This window comes from Chlamydotis macqueenii, chromosome 12 (genome assembly GCF_036417535.1).
Source record: "Chlamydotis macqueenii isolate bChlMac1 chromosome 12, bChlMac1.mat, whole genome shotgun sequence".
In the NCBI taxonomy this organism is placed as follows: domain Eukaryota; kingdom Metazoa; phylum Chordata; class Aves; order Otidiformes; family Otididae; genus Chlamydotis; species Chlamydotis macqueenii.
In genome coordinates this window covers 2,386,573-2,407,570 of record NC_141567.1, presented here as the reverse complement: position 1 = coordinate 2,407,570, position 20,998 = coordinate 2,386,573, and the positions used below count along the sequence as shown (strand labels likewise).

At 35.8% G+C, this 20,998-nt stretch overlaps 2 protein-coding genes across 8 annotated transcripts in view; one reads left to right on the top strand and one right to left on the bottom strand.

The window, feature by feature from the left end:
• ZWILCH (zwilch kinetochore protein) overlaps positions 1-20,998 on the top strand; it is a 55,863-nt gene that overhangs the window by 2,405 nt on the left and 32,460 nt on the right. For 3 of the 7 annotated variants that reach the window (XM_086756930.1, XM_086756933.1, XM_086756934.1), the window contains 14 exons: positions 333-529; positions 1,025-1,104; positions 1,404-1,559; positions 1,795-1,866; positions 2,130-2,223; positions 3,079-3,134; positions 4,503-4,605; positions 5,181-5,260; positions 5,487-5,643; positions 6,665-6,693; positions 7,081-7,217; positions 7,556-7,651; positions 7,737-7,855; positions 8,570-9,184. In XM_086756930.1, coding sequence (XP_086613056.1) covers positions 333-529; positions 1,025-1,104; positions 1,404-1,559; positions 1,795-1,866; positions 2,130-2,223; positions 3,079-3,134; positions 4,503-4,605; positions 5,181-5,260; positions 5,487-5,643; positions 6,665-6,693; positions 7,081-7,217; positions 7,556-7,651; positions 7,737-7,855; positions 8,570-8,661 — 1,468 coding nt within the window. In that variant the 3' untranslated portion in view covers positions 8,662-9,184. Of the gene's footprint in view, positions 1-332; positions 530-1,024; positions 1,105-1,403; positions 1,560-1,794; positions 1,867-2,129; positions 2,224-3,078; positions 3,135-4,502; positions 4,606-5,180; positions 5,261-5,486; positions 5,644-6,664; positions 6,694-7,080; positions 7,218-7,555; positions 7,652-7,736; positions 7,856-8,569; positions 9,185-20,998 lie in introns of those variants that run through there. The other 4 variants (XM_086756931.1, XR_015259848.1, XM_086756932.1 and 1 more) reach the window with 4 other exon arrangements.
• LCTL (lactase like) lies at positions 10,604-19,298 on the bottom strand. Its single transcript, XM_010118706.2, has 13 exons — positions 19,175-19,298; positions 18,604-18,764; positions 16,923-17,010; positions 16,552-16,658; positions 16,331-16,459; positions 15,692-15,787; positions 15,002-15,056; positions 14,748-14,909; positions 13,769-14,043; positions 13,293-13,419; positions 12,626-12,825; positions 12,008-12,071; positions 10,604-10,741 (listed from the first exon to the last, which is right to left on the bottom strand). Exons 1-13 carry the CDS (start codon positions 19,296-19,298, stop codon positions 10,626-10,628), a joined length of 1,704 nt encoding a protein of 567 aa, XP_010117008.2. The 3' UTR covers positions 10,604-10,625.

The window sequence follows — 20,998 nt, the reverse complement described above, 5'->3', positions numbered from 1 at the left end:
TAAAATGCTGAGGCATGGTACCAAAGTATGGTTACTAGTTTGCTTAACTAACTTATCCTTTTAACATGCTTAAAGTGTAAAATTAAATTACGATGTCAGAATCTTTAGTCTGAATTAGGTACTGTATTAAATATATTCTCAGTTACAATGTATTGCTTCTCCTTTGTGGCTTCCTTGTTCTACCTGTAAAAAGAAGGTTATAATACTGCATCCTCTTTGTAAAATTATTTATCTGCTAGCAAAGCATGGTAGACAGGAGTTACATTTTATGTAAGGGATAGATTTAGCTATACTTGCTGGCATCTTATTTTTTTTCCTGTTTGTATTTCTAGGCAGTTGATTTCCTTATATACAATGGCACAAAATCCGAACATGACCCACTTGAACATAAGTGAACTGGTTGTGCTTCCTCCCCTTTGGATAAGGTGTGACGGTTCTGATCCTGAACATACTTGTTGGCTTGGAGCTGAGCCTCTCAAAGCTGGAAACGGAATCACAGGAATCAATTTTTATGTGGTTACGTGTGATGGTAAGGTTATAATGTTACACATAAAATTGAATTAGAAAGGCTTAAAAATGTGGGAATACTGATAGAGTGATGCTATCTTTGTCCTTTGTGTGATGTTGGCTTGGTACTGCTCTGTATTCCTCATTTTAAAAAGAAAAAAAAAACAAAAGAGAGAGAAAAGATGTTTTTAACTCATACTATGTGGGGGAAATAACTTTTTAATGTACTTAATGCAGCAGTATCTGTGCGGGCCTACCCTCACTCAGGTGCAATAACTTAACAAATTGCAACTGCTACCATTCAGCTTCTTATACAAGTACTGACTCTTACTAAACATGTGTGTGTTGACACCAGTTCTTATTATCGATAGGACAAATGAAAGAAGAGTACCTGCTTTCTAAATGACAGCACGAGTTGTACTTGACCAAATGGAGTATTTGGGAGTTAATTTTAACTGTCAAATTTGAATTGTGTCAAATGGTTTTTTTTTTATTCTTATTTTTTTTCCTTTCCTAGGTCCTACAGCTGATAAAACCTGTTTTGCAAACCTGGAAGAGCTCAAAACGGCACATAAAATGAAACATCATTCATCTGTTGTAGGTTTTGACAATCTGTTGTGCCTCCAATCTAGGTTTAAAAACTCTAGTTTTGGATTTATGATACTGGTTTTGGGAAGCTTTTTAGCTCTTGATTTAGAATATCATCTCAGTATGATTATATAGTATGACAGTCTCTTTTGAAGTAGCATTTGAGCTCCCTGTCTTGTAATGAATTTGTCTATTAGACCTATTTGTGTGTGTGTGTGAAATGCTTTTAAAAATATTTTGCGTGGGTACAAAACAGTCAGTGTTGTGGTGGTGTTTTTAGTTTGTTTTTTACAATCTGTTCATTCTAGGTGATGACAAAAGGATTTGCTCAGTATGAACTCATTCGAGCTACTGCAATAGAGGACACAATTGTAGAATCTGAAAGCAATATATATGTTGATATTACGTGGAATACCGTAGATAAGATTCTGGAGACACCTCCACTAATTTCAGCTGCCACACTGGTAAGTCAAGAAGGAAAAAGCAAACAAACACAAACTCTTTCCACGGTTTACATCATGAGTAGCGTAAAGGAGAGAAAATAAGTCTGACTCTCAACATTTGTGTTTATTGTTCTTTATATAAACAATATAGTCTGTTCATAATCTAAGTTATGAATTATATTAATATTCATTTCACTAATGAAAATTTTAGGACACTTGATTTCTAAAGTTTGACATAAACTTCTGGAACTTTCAGAATATTACAGTGGAGGCTGGAGACCCCAGAAGTCCTGTGTATCAGCTGTATAGAGAACTGCAGTTTCTCCTGGTAAGTACGAGTGAGAAATTCTAACTTCAGATTTACATGGAATGGTGATTTTTATGTGTTAATAATTTACTTTATTTAAAACTTCATCTGCTGTTTCAAAGATAACTCTAAGCTTTTAGATTAGAATAAACTTTTCTGGAACATGGTTAGCTGTACAGAGAGGTGTATGATTCTTGGAGAAGGTAACTACAATTTTAAGTATGATGTGTAGAATCTCAAACAAGAACCAGTTTGTGTAGTTCTGGTTTTGTTGCTGCTTTTAGGCTTTGGCTGAAGGTTTGAAGACAGGTGTGACTGAGTGGCCGGAGTCCTTAGAGTCTGAATCAACTGTTGAACGGGTCCAGGAATTTTTGACTGGTAATTGCTGCATGTTACATGGGGAGAGAGGAATGTCAAATTTCACAGAAATAAAAGGAAATTCCACACACAATTTTTAAAGTATTAGAATCAGAGATGTTAATTTCTGTGCTATAACCACCTGCACAAAGGAATTAAATAGGTTAGTCAGTACATCTCTGTCATTTTTCTTTGTTGTAATATTTTATATAAAAGTAGTAGTTGTTACAATGACACAATTATATTTAAAAAGCAATTGAGAGAGTTCTGGATGCATCTTTCAAGTTATCTGACATGCATATGAGCTTCTAAACCTGCTAAGTGTCCCTTTGGTGGTGGAAAGCAATACTTTGATGACATCTTAAAATGAAGCATCCAAAATTACTGATTCCTTCTGAAAACTGCTATGAACAACATATGTCTTGCCAGAGGTTTAAGATATTAGAAAACAAGTTTAGAATCAGAATCAGATGTAGGAATGCACCAAGAGATTTTCAAATGCAACTGTATGCATATAAAACTTGGAGAGGCAGACAAAACTCTCTCTGACAAAGACACGTGGAAGATAACCAGACACACTCATTAGATCACCTGCTGCCCCTTACTGCTTCATCACTGAAACTTAACAAGTTAATGCTTCGATATCACAATGTAGTAAAGGCATATGGGGAAAATGTATAGCTTATAATAAGAAATATTAAGAAAGGATCTTTTCAGGCTGTATGCTTACCCAGTAAAAACAATTCTAAAATGGATAAATTTAGCCATCCAGTCAGTGTATTTGTTAATTATGATCTGCCCAGGGATTTATACAATTGGTTTGCTGATTTTTTTTTCTTTTTCATAGTGGTGAGATTTATTTTTCTCCTCTGCTAGATTTAAAGAAGAAACTGGATGGATATTGTGTATCTGGAAACAGTAATGAAACAGAGGTATATGCAATTTCCTACCAATTGCCTTGTCATCTTGTTTCCCTTATAACTGTAGTTATTTCAGATTTTTACTGTGTCCTGGTTCTGGCTAGGACAGAGTTAACATCCACCTGAGCTGGGAGGAGAACTGGAGCTGGTGGCCCCTATGGCTGGGGCACCCAGCTGGGATAGGTTACTAATTAGTGAACAGCTGGAGTAAGTTTACCCAAATGAGCCCAAGGACTGCTGCATCCCATGGGACATCATGCTCGGTATGTAAGCGAGGAGGGAGCTGAGAGGAGCCTCCTGCTACCTGGGAGGAAACTGGGCATTGGGATCTCCTGTGAACTAGTATACGGTATTTGTTCTCCATCTCTGTTTTGGTTTATTCTGTTATTTCTTTTAAATTTTTTTCTTTTGTTGTTTCATCTGAACCCACAAGTTTTACTGCCTTTTCTTTACCAATTTTCCTCCCTATCTCACTGGAGGGTGGGGGGTGTGAGCGAGAGACTGCATAGCTCGGTCCTGAGCAGGGCTAAACTACGACACTAAGTCTTGTGTATTATTTAGGTATATATGTAAAAACATAGACATAAAGATGTAAAGAAAGATAGATCTCTTTCTGTTTCTTCAGTGTAAAAATAAAGGAAGAAAGCCTTACAGGCAAAATCAGGAATTCCATAGCTATCCCCTAATGGAAAGTTCACTGTAATTTTTACCTTCAGAAAACCTCCCTGGTTTTTTAATTCTAAATGGTCTACCAGTCTCCGTTATACTTTATATATATATATATATAAAAAACTTAGTGGTGTGGAGCTATTTTGATTTGCTTCCTTCCCTTTCCTTTTTCACTACCAAAAGCTTGCAAAGTGAACTATATTATATCAACTGCAATCCCTTGTCTTAACCACCGTGTGTCATCTCCTAAAGCTGTCAGTCTCAGATGTCCTAGCTTCGTTCAGGAATGCTGAGCTCTGTGCCATTGCGTTCTGTCACAAACTTGCTTTTCTTGCCTAATTTAATAATTTTGAGCCAATCTGATGGTATCAATTGGATATCTATCCTATTTATCTAGAGGTTTATAGTATTGTAAGGCAATGGACAAATTATATTAAGATTTTTTCCCTTTTAGTCTGCAAGGAAAGATTTGGGTCTTTTTCCTATTGAGACGGGAGTTGAATTTTGTTCATAAGCTAAAAATATAATGATTTCTTTATCAGATAAACCAGAAATATTCAGGATAACAAGAAAGTCATTCTCTGTTCTGAGAATATGTGTATGTATTAGTTTTGGCCTCCTGGGCACCCAATTTTGATCTCTGGAGAAAATTTCTTAAGGTCTTTCAATCTTGGGGATCCTTTTCCACTTATGACAAACACGCTCTTTCAGAAAATCAAATGTGACACTGCTGCAGTGGACAGTTCAATAAAATCAATCTTCAGTGAGCGAGGGGACCTGGATTTTGCTGAACAATTATGGTGCAAAATGAGAAGTAAGTGTATTGCGGGTTTTTACCCCATCTGTTTTCCTTTAATTTTTCTGTTCTCTGTATCTACTATACCATAATCCCTTCTCAGTGAAATGAATATAAATTTCTTTGAGTTTTAAGGACTGATCAGCTCTTCAGAAAACTATCAACAGGCTTTTTCTAAAAGAGCTAATTTTAGGTGTCTGAGATTATATACTTTCTTACAACATATAAAGGTAGGCCACCATCAACAGGAGGTACTGTATTTTATTTTACTTGACTGTAAAAGGCACTAAACAATCAGTAGTACTCATCTGCTCTAAAACTGAAAGCATATATGGAGTGAGTGTAGCCAAAATGTGTTATATGCCAGTCTGCCATGAGCTGTTCTTTAACAGTCGTATGCAGTTTGGTGGTCTCTTGATCATTGTTTCTTTAGAGTAACCCTTTTAAAGTTGGCTGCAATCTGTCATTTCAGCTACCATTCTTTAAATGAGGGCTTTTGTTCTTGCAAGTATGTGTTGGCCTGTTGTTATTAACAGCTAGAGAGAGAGAGAGCTTGGATTGATAAATAAAATATTGAATCTTGTTTTCTTAAGGTGTCAGCTCCTATCAGGAGTTGATAAAGTGTTTCACACTGATCATAAAATCCTTGGAACGTGGTGAGATACAGCCGTGGGTATGTATTTGTATTTCACAATAAACTTTAGAGTTTGCAGTATTTGAAGTAGTTCTTTGAATATAGTTCTTGTCACTTAACTGCTCCTTTTTTTCTGGGTTGTATTGTTTTTAAATTACTTTCACATGTCACAGTTTCCCTCTGTTTCAATGGTGGTGTACTTCTAAATAATGTTTATGATGTTTTGTGCACGGTTACATCACAAGAAAACTTTTCTAATTTTTAGATTCATCAAGGGAGTAGCAGTTTGCTAAGTAAATTGATTCAGCAGTCTTACCATGGAAAGATAGAGGCTGTTTCCCTCAGTGGCATCACCCCAATTCAAATGCTCTTGGAGATCGGTTTGGATAAGATGAAGAAGGATTATGTCAGTTTTTTCATAGGTAAGCCTGATATCTGTTAACATGATTAGAAATTCAAGATAAAAGGTATTCCATGCAGGAAATAATGAAGTTTTTTGGAACCTTGATCTCACTTCTGCTCCCATCTACTGAAGTGCTGTTTCTAGTCTCCATAGCAAGTGTACTTTTCAGTTGTATATGGTTTCAAAATTTAAGAAATTAATTTGTTTCAAAAAACCTATAGTTTGCATAACTATGTGTTTATTTTTCAATTTGAAAAAACCTTTATGTTGAATTTCAAGTAAAATAAATATCAGATCTATATAAGTGTGTACTGTGTTGTTTTCTCATCTGTTTGCTGTAGGTGAAAAAAATAAGACCCTCATGCTCTTTCTGTCTCTTCCTTTATGATCTGCAGGGTTAAAAGTAAATCAAGCAAGGGTGTTTGTGTAATAGCTGTGTTCATACAGCCTGTAGTATTTAGAAAGATATTTTTGATTATTCTTATATACATTATACTGTAAACAAAGGCTACAGTGGAAAGATTTTTGTAAAGTACATTTTCTTTCTTTTTTCCTTGAAAACATTGTGGCTTTGCTTTCAGTATTGTGGCTTTCTTTTTTTTATTTTTATTTTGTTTTTTGGGGGGAGAGGTTTGTGTTTTACTATTGTTGTTACTCACTTCCTTTTCCTTCGTCTCTTCTGCTTCATCTCCTCTTTTTTGCTTCATCATCCTGTTTTCATTCTTTGTTTAATTTCTGGTTTTATTTTCACCATTTGTAAACCTGTATGTCCCAAGGAGGGCAGTTGTCTCAAAGTATGTGGTAGGTTTCTTCACTGTGCAGCCTTGGTGGTAAATAAAGAAAATGCCTCTACCATGCTACTTTACAGGGTTTTCCTTGTTCTGAATGAGTAATCATGTCAATAAATAACATCATGGTCCTAGTGACTTCGCCCTTTTCTTTGGTAGAATTCCCTATTTGATTACCTGAATGTTGCTTACATTTTATCTGGTGCTATTTAGTAAATTTAATTTTTTTTTTTCCCCCTATTCATTTTACAGGCCAGGAACTTGCAACATTAAACTACCTGGTGAGATGCTTTTTTTTTTTCTTCAACTCTGAAAGCAGTATAAAGTGGAGCATACTTAGCTGATGATGGGATGCAAGTCATATTCCTATAAGCTGTGAACTTAATTACAAATGATGAGGATGGGACAATATACTGCAGAAATGTCATCATGTTGTTTCCTTATTTGTATATTATTTCCTAGGTATCTGATACAGGTGGTTGTCAGGCAGATTGTCAGTGGACCTTTGTTCATACTTCGTTAGCATGGAACTTTGTTCTGACTCTGCTGCGTTCTTAAAATTCTGGTTTCTCAAAAGAACCAGGAAAAATATTTTAGTATAGTGAGGGTGCATTGTGTGTCTGGAAACTGAGTGTCCAGTTAAGGACAGAAGCTGTTTGCTATTCCAGGATTACTTCATTTCCACATCGGTAGATCTACAAGAACAAGTTCATCGTGTTCAAAAGCTTCACCATATGCTGGAAATAATGGTCAGCTGTACAGTCTTACTTCAGTTTAAACATGAGAACCTCTTCCCTTTGACACAGTAATTATTTCATTTTTACTTCTTGCTCTTTAAATGACAATAATAGATTATAGTAGACAGTTGTAAAGAAACTCTCTTAAACCAAAAAAAAAAAAAACAACCAACCAAACAAAAAAAAAAAAAACCCAAAAAGCAAACCGGCCCTCTTTAATGTTGATGATAATGAGACTGCAGAAGTAGCAGTTGGACAATCCTGCTAAATTTTGCTTTGTGACTAAAACTGAAAAACAAAGGAAATAATAAAATCTTACAGTACAGTTAATTTTGCACAAGGTTTATGTGTTGTTACATAAATATTTCTCCTAAGAAAGTTAGTAACTAGTGAATATCTGTTGTAGAATTTGCATGAAGTATTATAAGGAAAACCCTCTAAACGAGAAGCATGTGTTTCAGCTGCCCATCAGACCAGCACTTGTCAAGAAGTTCTATCAAAAGTAAGAGAAACTTCAATCTTTGTATTAAAATTCAGATATGACAAATACCTGACTGAATTTTGACATTTCTTGATTATGCTATCAGTGATCACCCAGAAATATGGAAGGTGGAGATAAGTAGTGGGCATGGACAGAAGGAGGTTAAAACAACATGGCAAGTTAGTACTAATCCTCCGGCTGAACACATGACATCAAACAGTACGGGTAAGAAGTATTTGTGGTGATGTGGAATAATGAAAGTACGCATTTCAAATTCAGTTTTTATACTGGGTTCAGTGGATCTGAACTTTTTCTTACTGAATATATTTATTACTGGGTTCTATAAATACCATCTCTTCAGCAAAATCAAAACGATGTTTTGCCTTTTTTTATTAAAAGGGTGAGATGGTATTTATAGAACGTAGAAGATTTCCAAAGTGGCAACTTTTTGCCTTCTCACCTTCGCAGAGTTATGTTTTTAGAGTTAAAAGACAGAGTAGTTGCAAGTAAGACTTGATTGCTAAATATTCTACACGTATCTTATTTCTAAAATCTTTGCCAGTGTATCTGAGAATGGCTTTGAAGAGAGATTTGCCTGTTACTGAATGCTGGTCCCTAGTCAGAGGAGCAAGCAGGTGCTAAGGAGAGAAGACATGCCTTGCTGCAATCAGATGTAGAATATGTGAAAAAGCATGAGAATGGCAAAGAATTAAGGATATAGATTGGTATAAAAATCGTTTACCTTTTTGGAGTGAGGTTTGATACAGGGTAATGCTTTAGTAAAGCTTTCCTGTCTTTCTCATTATTCCTCATGAAGTGCTCCTTTCAGAAAAACGGAAGCTTTGAAACCAGTTCTTGAAACTGGCACAGGAACTAATCTCTACAATTTCTCTTTCTAAGAATAGTGGCTTACAACATCTTTTTCTTTTGTCTATGCAGGTCTCTTTTCCGATTCCACAGTTAATGGAAGCAGTGAAGAAACAATGTATTTTATTACAATGGTTAAGTGCAGTCAGGTGCATTTCACATAAATCCATGTTACTCTACAGACAGGCACTTGAAAGGTACAGTAAAGAGGAAAGTTTAGTATTGTCTCTGTCTCAAGAGTATATTTAGAAACAGTCTGATTTGAAGAACAGCACACCTTACTGAGTTACTTGCTTTGGTATGCTTGAAGAGTGAAATACACAGACATAATTAATCTGTACTCATCTAGTTTGTTTATAAATGTTGTGCAATTATGAATGTACAGTATAATTATTTTTTAAAATATAGTAGATATTTTTGTTCATAGATATACAAACATGCAATAAAGTTCTGCACTTTGGAGTTTTAAATTTTATTTTTATTCATTAAGAAGGCAATCGGACACTGTTCCAAGTGTGAATTATCGTAACCCACCAAAACAAGTGATATTATCATGTTTTCCTGGCGTCAAGTGATATTTCACCATCTGGATGTATTTGGAAAGCTGTTCCTCTAGGGCACTGTGACCTTCTGACAGTTTGATTTTCTTTGACCCTGTATTTACATTTTGGAATCTTCTTGGGTATACTTCTCTCTCCTCTTCAAATTCATTTTTTTCCTCAATGCAAAGTAAATTATTTTGATAGTGTTGTCTTGTATACTTTTGCATAATTTTTTTGGAAAAAAAAAAGTTTGGTATAATTGGCCGGGCATAATCATTTACTTGTGTTGGGATGACAGTTGCATATGTTCTTATGTTGATTAGACAGTGTCTGTAACGTTTTGGTAGTGTAATTATAGACAATTACATGGTATAGTGTATGCTGATTAAAATAATTTGAGGCAGAAACGTTTTATATAGAAGAAGCTATTAACTATTGATAAGTAAGCATAAGGAAGTCCTCAACATTTATGCTTTTTAAAAACTAGAAATTTCTGTCTTTCAGGTTTCTCCTCAGTAAATCTTATTTCTTATCCCTTTCCTAATATTGTGTCTTAAAAACTCTCAGTTTAATAGTTAGCCTTTGAAGAGAAGCTAAGAACAAGGTCCTTGTTTGGATTTACGTTCTGCTACTCTGCATTCAGTATATGCACATGCAGTATTGATAATAGAGCGCATGCTAAATAGGAAGCTTGTTTGTTGCTTTGCTTTAGAGGAATAATTTCAAGCACAGCAGAAAAACAAATGTAGCCAGATGGCAGTGTTCTGGAACAATTTTTTTATAATGATGTATTTAACTTGTTCTGCCTGCAGTAAAAGTGACTCTGAGGTGGAATATTACATTCTGGAAGTGCTTCGGTTATTTGTAATACACATTTCTGTGTGTAATATATTATAAAGCTGTATGAGGTAAACCTAGTTCCCTGTAAACAGAACTAGAGACATAAGAGTCCTTGATTTAAATCTGACTCAGCAGTTGTCGTCTTCAGGTAATCACTTCAAATAATTCTTCTCCACACCTAAATAGTAAGGCGTATATTATCCCAACTTTTAGACGTGAACCAACTTTTAGACGTGAATAATAAGCTAATGTTTAAGCAGTGCTCTTGGAATATTTAAATTCTTTTTTATTTTAAAATTGTGTGTCGGTCTTTCTTCAGATAGCAGTTACATGCTAATTCAAAGTCTGTTGATGAACAGACTGAAATAAGAATTTGCAAGCAGTTTTTAATCACTTCAAATTTGTACTGTCAGGATTTGAATCACTTTAATCTTAGCTAACCATTTTTCTGGTGAACAAAATGTATAGTAGTTTCCAAAATAATAAGAAACATAAAATCCGCTACTTAAAATTAGCGGAAAGTAATGTAGAAAGAAAATGTACTCTGAGTTTTGATTAAAAAAATTAAATTATGTTTTGGGAATTGAATAGAAAAAAAATTATGAAAGCACAAGGTGGGTAGGTAAAGTAATATTTCTTTACAGTGGTGTGTGAAAAGAGGCATCTGTGGTAAACTTTAACCAATATAATAAACTAGTTCTATATTATTTGTTATGGGAAGTGAAGATGTGTGTAAGCATGCAATTTTAACTATGATTTCGAAGGCAGAATATTAGTAGGACAATACTGATGAGTATGCAGAGTGTGAAAACTGTAGGAAGAACAATGTCTGTCACCATTTCCATGTGAGTAATCAGGGAATCTAAAATTTGAGAAATGAGTAATATGTAAGAAATGTAATCTTCTGAAGTATACCAATTGTTAGAGTTAACATAGTAGATTAAGGAATTTTTGAATGTTTATGGCTAAAATTATTCTGTTAAAAGTTGACATTGGCAACAAAACAAACAAAATTTCATAGGTTTGCAAAAGCTGGAGCAAATCCATGACAGTTTTCCCTCTATTTTTTTTCTTTCTAGGGTAAAATTTGAAAGATATGTCAGTGCTCAAAGGGCTGCAAAAATTGTGCTTACTATGAAGTAGCTTCAGTGCATTAGCAGTATTGTACTGTTCCTTTGATTTTTATTCCCACCACCCCAAGGGAAGGGTAGAAAAGAAAATTGTCAAAGAGTAATCCTTAGGAAGCACTTGAGCCTTTTTGTGACTGTTTTGCAGCTCTTTGAAAAATTAAATGGGTTTTATCTTGTGGAATTTTGCTCCACAGATAAGCCTCAAAGAGTTCAGTAAACACAGTTAATTCGCACAGAACATCACTCAGCAGTTGAGGCTAAGTAGGATAAACTTAGGATGTCTGCTTTGACTTTTCTACCATGTGGAATTTCTCTCATCCTTCTTATAAGACTTTATAATACTTTTTTCATCTGTCTTAAAAGTTTCAGAAATCCACTGCAGTAAACTGTTCTAGTTCGGGAATTATGAAAGGTGCTGAATTACCTTGGGAAGGTCTTAAGTAGATGGATTAGCGTGGTACTGTGGAAGCAGCAGGCGAAGTCTGCTGTATTTACACAATATTGAGCAGCTGCTGTCAGTTGTGCTGTTGTTAGCTTTGTTACCAGGAATTCGAAAGAGCACAAACGTGGCTTAACACTACCTTAGGCTAGTACTTAGCCCATTTTTTTATTATAGTTCCATTTTATGTAGAAGTCAAATATTTAGAGACTTTCTGTCTGTCTTTGTCTGGATTTGTTTTATGTTTGAAAGAGCATTTAGCACTTTTATTATTTTAAGGAGAATACTGTCATCCCTAGCCTTAGTTTTAAATAACAACTCTTTCAGGTTGTGTATTCCATTAACATCCAAAGTTAATCCATTTAGCTACAGTGATTTTAGTTGGAGAGAGCAAATAAAGACACTTTTCTTCAGAGGGTTGTTGCATTTGAAAGCTGTTGTGCTTTCACAGATAGAACACCTTTTAAGGGCCTGCTAGTGGTAGTGCTCACAGAGAAATTAAAACTCTGAAAGTTACATAATATGCCTTTAGAAAACAGAACCGAAGACACATAATTACCTGTAGCAAGGAGTTGGTGTGTGGTAGAGCACGTGTCCATGGCCTTCCGATACCAGGTTTCCACCTGAGAAGGTGCAGCAGTTCTATTAGACTGTAACATTCTGTTCATTCACAGCAGTTTCTTCTCTGTCCCTGACAATTGTCCACTACAGTTGACTTGAAACTATTTTATTCTGTCAACACGTGGTTTTCTGAAAGCTTCTTTGTGAAATTTATTGCAATATATATTCTATAGGCAAATTTTTAATAATTTTTTAAAAGCACATATATATTCCATATTAATTTTCCAATAAGGTAGCATGTATAGCATGTATGTGTAATTTTCTGCCTAGAAATCAGAGAGAGCACTGGTAACTTATGATTCAGAATTTTTGATCACATCAGTAAGTCCAATTAGAGTTTTGAAATGCTTTAGAAACAGTAAATGAGGCTGTTTCCACTTTCTCTGTCTCTAGAGGCCTGTGTGTTTAACACATCCTTAATTTACAGAATGAAAGTGTCACTTCATGTACCGTATTCACACAAGTTGCTTCATGAAATTCGATGTGATATTTACCCTTATATTGCAGAAAAAAAAAAAAGAAAAAAAAAAAGAATAAAACTAGCAATTGATCTCACCTCTCTGGAATTTGGGAATCCGTTTGCACTGATAATATTTTTATAATAGTTGACGGATGCCTTTGGGTATCGTGGTTTGTTCTTATTTTTAAAATCAATGTGATAAAATCCAAATCTTTCAGAGAAGCCTTTGTTCCATTCAAATTTATCCAGGAGTGACCAGGCAGTATAACCTTTCACATTAACACCGTCGTTTAGAGCTATAAACAGAATACAAATTATTCTGTTAAACTTGTTGCCTAAGTTTGTCATCTTTAAAATGTGGTTCTGTGGGTGTTTTGTTTTCTACCAGAAAGACATGGGGAGGGGAGAAGAGAACAGAAAAGTGGCGAAGTATAAAGTCATTTAGATTCTTTGGAAAGGTTATCTTTAGCTTAGAGGTACTAGAGCTCTATAAGAATGCTAGTTGGGTGCAATTTCTCATTTCTAAAAGTGGGACCTGATGATCTATTACAGTATTAAATCTCATGTAGGTTATTGTATTTATTAGCATCAGTATGTTTGGCTTTCATTCTTGTGAAAGAATTTATTAGTCTAGTTGGCTATCCATTTTGATCTGTGAATATTTATTTCTCTATGATCTAAATTACAGGAGTAAAAAATAATCAGAAGGCAAAAAAAAAAAGCTCAAAAGGCTCATGCACTCAAAAGATGTTTTTAAAGTTACCTTTCAGTATTTCATTAATATATCCTTTCAGATACTCTATCCGCCATTCATCACACAGTTGAGTACACTGTACCTTTTCAGAAACTCCATTCTCTGTCACATAAATGAGAGGGTTCCCATACTGTGTCTGCAAACAAAGATATGTTTAGACTGGCTCATATAAACAAAATCATCTTATTTTGACAGAATGTGAGATTCTTAATAAATGCATTAAAAGCAATTTTCTAGATTTACTTAGTTACCTTTAGTAAGAAAAATGTTTAACTAGGAATTTAAGTTAACTACAGGTTTTATTTAAAAATTAATGAATTCTGTAGTTTTCTGAACTGAAATTAAGGCTTTTTTTTGTCCAAGAAACTTCAGTCTATGACAAATATATAGGTGAAATGTAAAAAATCTAAAATAGTATAAGTGCAGCTCTTGCATGTAACCTGTCACTTTGTTCACTTCCTTTTAAAGATTTACTCTGTAATCACCTTAATGAAGTTGAGTAATCTTCTGAATCCCCAGGGAACAGAATATAACCATTTAGGTCCTGGAGCTGGCCATTTTGGGTCCACCAGTTCAGCCAAATCACGGTCAGTGTGGTAACTGGACACTTGTAGAAAGGGAAAGCTCTTCTGTATAACGTAACGAGTAGTAAAATGACCTATTCCCAGGAAATCCGATGTGCCTTTAATATACGTTTTCTCTTGCGCTGAGAAAGTTGGTAATCTTGATGTCCCCAGGCCCTGCTGGGCGCTCTTCCTACCTGTCAAAATAATTACAGGAAATGTACTTCTGAGGAGCATAGAAACCTGTGTTCTTTACCTCCTCAACAATAAAGATGGTTTTCATGAGCTTTGTGTTAGTGTAGAGGACAGTTTAGTGTGATTTCTTTGTTAAGATGAAATAATCTTTCATCCTTTTAATTTAGAATTGGATATGATGCATGGAGAAGATAGTGAATTAAAGTGGGGTTTTTTTCAGAGTGTGATAAATGTGAACAGAATGCTTGGAAGTGTAACATGAAAAGAACAGAAGTGCTTTGCTGCTGGGTACATTGCCTATATTCTTAATTCTCTGAAAAAAAGATATTGGAACCCTGTAGAAATGCAAGCTTTAGTGATGAAAAACTACTGGTTCTTTGTCCTTAGGTGGAGAATCCATGAAAACATTCAACAACTCCCTCTCTTGGTTAGGCCACTAAAAATGGCCTATGACTGAAAAGTGTGGTGGTTACTTCCTTTCCAGTTTGGAGTATTGAGATGGCTGAACAGCAGCTCAACTTTTTAGTTCTACTGTGTCCCTCAGACTGCTCAGGAGCTGTCTAGCCCATGGGCCGTTTGTTCTTTAGCATTGTCTTGCCTGTGTCCTCCTACTTGACTACACCACGCGTCGGTCAGGGGCTATTCCACTGAAATTATGTTCTGAGTGTGCAATTTGTTCGTGTTATAGTTGGTTACTGGGGCTTACCTACGTAATTCTTCATAACTTCAGGATAGTCTCCTCTGTAAATTGGATTTGCAAACCATCCCAAATGAAACTGGATGTATCGTTCAGCAGCGTCTCTGTCTGTTTGGCTGTGTGGATCAACAGGTTCACCCCAGCCACTAGTTAGGGAAATTCCAACCATGCCTTAAAACACAGAGAGACAGTTCTGCAGTTTATGCATAATCTTTAAGGCCTTATTACAAATAAAGCATAATTACAGAATGATTCCTTATTACCTTGCTGCTCACTACGCCACGTGTTATTGTAGGAGTGCCATACCTTCGCGTGAGTCTGTTAAAAAAAAAAAAAAATCATATGCACGTTTTAATCTGTTGTGCCATAGTCAGTATAGAAAGCCAGTGCAGATCAAGTGCATTTTTTATGCTAAGGTGTGTCTGAAAAATCACATTTTTAAAACATATATTGTGGAAGTTTTAGTTTCATATGTCGAAAAAGCACTTATTTAAGAGTTCTTCCCTAAATCCCAGGAGGTCCCCATGAAGGTAATACAGAGCATTCAGTATGTCTTTGCCTGCTTTGTTCAGGCAAATGAAAGTTTATTTTTACAAGAGCTAGACTTACTGAAGTCACTTGTAAAATTCAAGTTCATTTCAACAGGTCAGGATTTTACTCCTTGTTTCTAGAGTAACATGGATATTTTCTTACTGAACCAGTTTTACAGTATGTTTCAAAGAGAATAAGTTACAAGGAAAAATGTAAGTTGTTGGAACAAAGTGTCACAACAAGCACCCAGCATCTCATGAATATGTGTTAGTGGTTTAAAGTCAGGTGATGTTTGATGTGCTAGTTGGAAATGACATCATTACAAAACTGTATTTCTGTTTAAAGAGCAGAACCAAAAAACTTCATTGACCTGCTAAAAATTCTTAATTCACACATCATTTAAAGCATTATTTTAGTTTTACTTTAATTATATGGTGCGCTGCTTTGTATGCTCCGCATCCACCGAGCTTCACTCCTGGTGCGTGTTCTCCTGTTTCATAACCCTTTTCAGCAACGGCCTGCAAATACACGGAGTTGGTTATTCTTTGAGCAGCAATGCTAATGAATTTGCTACTGTCCTGTGGACTTAGATCTTGTGCTCTTCTGCACAGTCTGTCTATCTTTCAATTTCTCTATCCTCTCCAGTTCCCTTTTTCCCTCATCTGCCCTTGGCTCCCATCTCTGCCTCACTGCTTGGTTGATAACAGCTGTGGTTTGTTAGAAACACTGTATTGGTGACTAGCGGTAGTGGACTGACTCTCCAGCTTGCTGTTCCCTGATGAAATGCATGAAAGGCAAGTTACAGGTGCCTCTCTGACTTCTGTGCCTCTCTCCTCTCCAGCTGATGATTTTTCAAAACTTCACTGGAATTTCATGTCTTGAAACTCTGCCCTTGTGCAGAATCGGGCCACTGAGATTTTGGGGCACAAAGATTAATGGTGTAAGTCTCTCCCTCTTCCTTTCCAATTTTTAACCTACTTTCCTGTAGTGTCACTTCCACTGAATTTTGGGAACAGAACTGTGTAATGGGAGTGATTGGAAGGAAAGCATTGGTCACTTACCCAAGGATTACTGAAAGTAATCCAGTGTTTCACACGATCGCCGAACTTCTCAAAACACAGATTTGCATAATCATCAAAATAATTTATCATGCTTATATTTTGCCAGCCACCATACTTTTCTTGTAGAACCTTCATAAATAAGATTTTAAAGTATCAACAAGGTTATTTAAAGTTCAGAAGCATTTGTATTAGATATTTCACTAATTTAAATATTGTCTGACCTGTGGAAGATCCCAGTGGTAGAGGCTGACAATAGGGGTAATATTGTTTTCCAGAAGACTGTTGATTGTATCATTGTAGAACTGTATTCCCTGCTCATTCAATTCCTCTGCTGGTGAAACGCACAGACAAGAAATTACATGGATTGTTTTTCAAGCAACTGGAAGAAATAGAAATCTAAAAATTTTAACTAAGGAATTTTGCATTACAGTGATGAGTGTACTGTAATGGATGTGTAGTGCTTAAACTCTTTTCTGCAGAGAAAGAAACAGAAATCTGTTTAACAGCAGTGTTACACAACTTTGGTATACTCACAGGTAAAATCACTTGCCTACTGATTCTGGTAAGAATATGGTGAAATTGTTATGCTTACTTTTGATGCCAGTGGGCATAATCCGAGGCCATGAGATAGAGAATAGATAGTGATTAACTTTCAGCTCCTTCAGTAACTTAATGTCCTCCTGTGAAAAGACAATTCAATTAACATATCTCAGGTCCAAGCAGAGTAACTCTTCAGTTACTCATCTGTCTTAAATAGTACTGAATGCAGAAACTCTCTATAGAAGAGTTGCACAAAAGAGGATTCCATCAGTTATTTTCTTCATTTGCTTTGAGATGATGGCTCTTTCTACTTATATATCTCCTTTTTCACCATTTTTTTTCTTGACCCTTCAAAGAAGTCTTATAATGTGTTGTGTTAACAACTATGGAACCCGAATGTTTTCACTATCGAGTAGAGGATGGAAAAGTGAGTTGAGGTATTCTGCAACACAGTTATATAAGATTTTGTAATGTGCATGTTTTAAAAAAATAATATAAGCCTGTAAATCTTGACCTCAAGCGTTTAAGCTTAGGTACAAAAACCCAATTAAGCAGGCTTTCATTTACTGTTTCATGCTGGAGTTAGCGCAAAAAATAAATCAGTATAAATGCATGTTATTTTTCTAAGAAATTATACATCTTTGATATTAAATCAAATTAGAAGTTGATTGTATTCAAGCCAATACGAAGAGAATTCTGGTGATGAAAGCACATGGAGAAAGAATGCTTTATATAAAAAGAACCATGTAAGTGAACATATATAAGCAAGTTTTAGAAAGTGTCTGAAAATACTAGCCCACAGCAGTGAGTACATGTTGAAATGCTATCATTTATGCCTCAATCCTCTCTGAAAAATGGGCCTTGGGATCATCGTGTCAGTCTCTTGTGATGCTACAGCTCAGTGAGCCTCAGAGCCCCAACCTCTCTGTGGGTTTCTGTTAAGCTGCTCTTTCAAGCTTATACTTGTTTGAGAAAGATCAAATGAAATCTCTCCTGCATTTTCCCAGTTTTGGATACTAAGGCATAATTAGCTTTTTTCCTCTTAGTTTGTGCTGAGACCTCTGGTTCTCCGTTGGATTTCATCTGTGTGGAAAAACCTCGGTGCAATATAATTTTTATCAAATTAGTTGGAATTCCTATTATGTAATATTGACTCATCAAAGTCATTTGGATTTGTCTTGCTGCATATCTCTCTCCTCCAGGACAGTAATTCTAAAATTGGTTTTGATAGTTTTAAGCTTGGAAACATATTGCTAACAGAGCTGTATTGATTATTTATTTGTTATCCATTAAAAAAAAAAAGGAAAACATTCAGATGGAATTTTAAAGCATCTGATGGTTTTATTATTCTTAAATAGACTTAGAAAACCTCTAAAGCTGCTCAAATACACACACAAAAAAGTTAATTTTATTAAAAGCTGAAATGTATTCATTGTTGTTGTTCTAACTAAGCATTTGGATTTCCCACAAAATTTAGACTATTTCTTTGGTCACAAAATCCTGAAAAACTGAGATGTATTTGGGAAATACTATGGTATTACTGATTCTATGAGATGATTAGGAAATAAGATTTTACTGAACTAATTGAAAATGTTGTCCCTTGGCTGCTTAAGTTAAATGAGCCTATAGAGCAACTAAAGCACTTCATCTTTGCTGTTATTTCAAAATGGGAAATCAGTATTGTTAAATGGCTTCAGGATGCTTCTAGAGGGATAGTTCCTCTTTAACAATACCTTAACTTTGTAGTAGCCATCACATGCTGAATCTCCTGTTTCATTTCTAAACACTTTCCCTTTCTTGTGAGTAAAAGCATCCCAGATACTCGGTCCTTTCCCATCCTTGTCCCAGGCCCCTTCAGTCTGGTATGCAGAACTTCCAACACCCCATAAAAAACCTAAAGGCAAAAAGAAGTGTGTTATGATTTAAACATTTTCCTGCAAAACTGGTCTTCATACTAAATTTTTATATGAGAAAGTAATTGATACATTATTATAGGTGTGATTTGTTATCCTGTGCATCTTTTTAAATCATAGACAGGAAAGGGAGATCTGGATATGAAATATTAATCTATTAGCATTTACTCTGAGTTTAATGTTTTAAGTGACTGTATGAAGTGCAGGGTTATGTGAATCCTTTTATTTCCAGGGCTAGGTGCAAAAAATGATGCATTCTGCAAGCGCCTGAATTTTTGTTTCTGCCATTTCCCTGGTAGAACAAGGAAAACCTCTTAGTGCCTTTCTTGTGCAAACACAGAAGTAGATCGAGAGCATTATAAAACCCACAATCAACTATAGCTCAAAGTACCAGCTGGAAAAGTGCCATAATAGAAAGAGCCCGGATTATTCTTTGTCCACTGGAAATCCTCAGCTGCATTCAGCCGTATTATCGGCACAAGCATATACCATATTCTCAAAATGTAAGTCTTCATCGCTGTTAGTTTCATCACTGCAAAGTGTTCTCTGCAAGTTCCCACCTGATAAAATAGAAGAGCATTGTCAAGTGTTGCCTCTCTACAAAGTAGGCTTAGGGTGATCAAAAAGGAAACGCTTATTTTTTTCTGTTGAATGGGTACGATTTTAATTGAAGGCTAAAAGCAGTGCTTGGGCTAAGTGGAAGATGCAGTAAACTGGCAGGATGATGAAAATGAGAGAAGAACAAAGTGCAGAATTATAAGGAGTGCTCCCTGCATATTTTCCATGATGCTATTTATCTTTACTATATTCTGAAAGTCTCTTTGTTCATAGCTGCTTTGATTTCAAACTGTCCCACCAGTGTCAGTAACTAAAACCCTGCCAACAGTGATTGTGAGTGGGACCAAGAAATAAAACTGATTATGCTGCTAGCATCTCTATTTTTCTGGCACATACTTTTACAAATAGAGTAGAAGAAACAGGTATTTGAGTAGTGCAAAAAGGTTCATCGAGTTTAGACTGTAAGGCTGGTATTGCAGAGCACCCTTTGACTCTTGTTCTCTAGCAGCTATATTACCTTCTACCCTAATTATAGATTGAGTTATTCTAATTTTCCCCCATTTCTGGCTTACCTGGTGTTCTTCACAGCGGATGTGTCCCAACCGGGAGATTCCTCTGAACTGCCAGAAATCTACCAGGGCATTGAGAATAAATTTACTTGCACAGAATAACTGCACAGAATTAATCCCACTGTCACAAAAACTAGGGAGAAACATCTAGTTGCAAACAGCATTTTGTTCACTTAGAGCCAAAACAAAAAAGAACAATCCTTTTGTATTTACAGTCAATGCTGCAGGAAAAGGTTTAGCTTAACCGTACGAATCTTTTAGCGATGAGGTATTTTCCTTTGTAAGCAAAATTAGCTTTGCGAGTCATCTATACATTCATACATAATTGCACTTGCGCTTGAATAAGGTATTTGTAGACGTTTTTCTCTTGGTGCAAATATCTGTGTCCTAGATGATATTTGGCAGGGAGATCTCACTGGGAGATTTTGTGAGGGCAAGGGTTTTGTTTTTGCATGGCATAATTTTGAATCAGATATTCAGGATGCAGTCTTGAAAAATAATATGCTTTTTCTTTTCTCTTGTTTCTAGAGGAATTCCTGATTGTGATGTGTGTGGAAAAAACAGCTCTCCCAGCTTGGAGGTCAGCTGTTCAGCTCGACCTGTAGCTGTTCATTCTTTTAGCTCAGTGAGTTACCATGCAGTCCCCCCTCATAGATAGTATGCGTTGAAAAGAAAACCCATTCCTAGGGCTTGCTGGGCTGAAAATATGTGGTTTCAGCCATTGCTGCTCACCTGGCTTTCAGGAACGAAAAACCCTTCTCTGCTGAGAGAAGGGGATGAGCCTCCCAGGAGTAGCAGTGAGATACCTGCTGCTGTGCACCCGTGTAGCTGCCTGACACCTGGGCTTTCTGTGGCCGGGTGACTCATGACCGTGGAACCTGCTATCCTGTGCCTTTGAAGCCGTGCTGTTTGTAAGCAAATTCCAATTAGTTTATTTATGTAGCTACTTGGGTTTGTCTTTTTTTTTTTTTTTTTTTTTTTTTTAAATAGAGCAATGCTGGTGCCCTCTCGTGGTCCATTTCATGAAAGAGTACTAATATTAAAAATGTTGGCTGGTAGCATAAAATAAGTAACTATATAACAACATT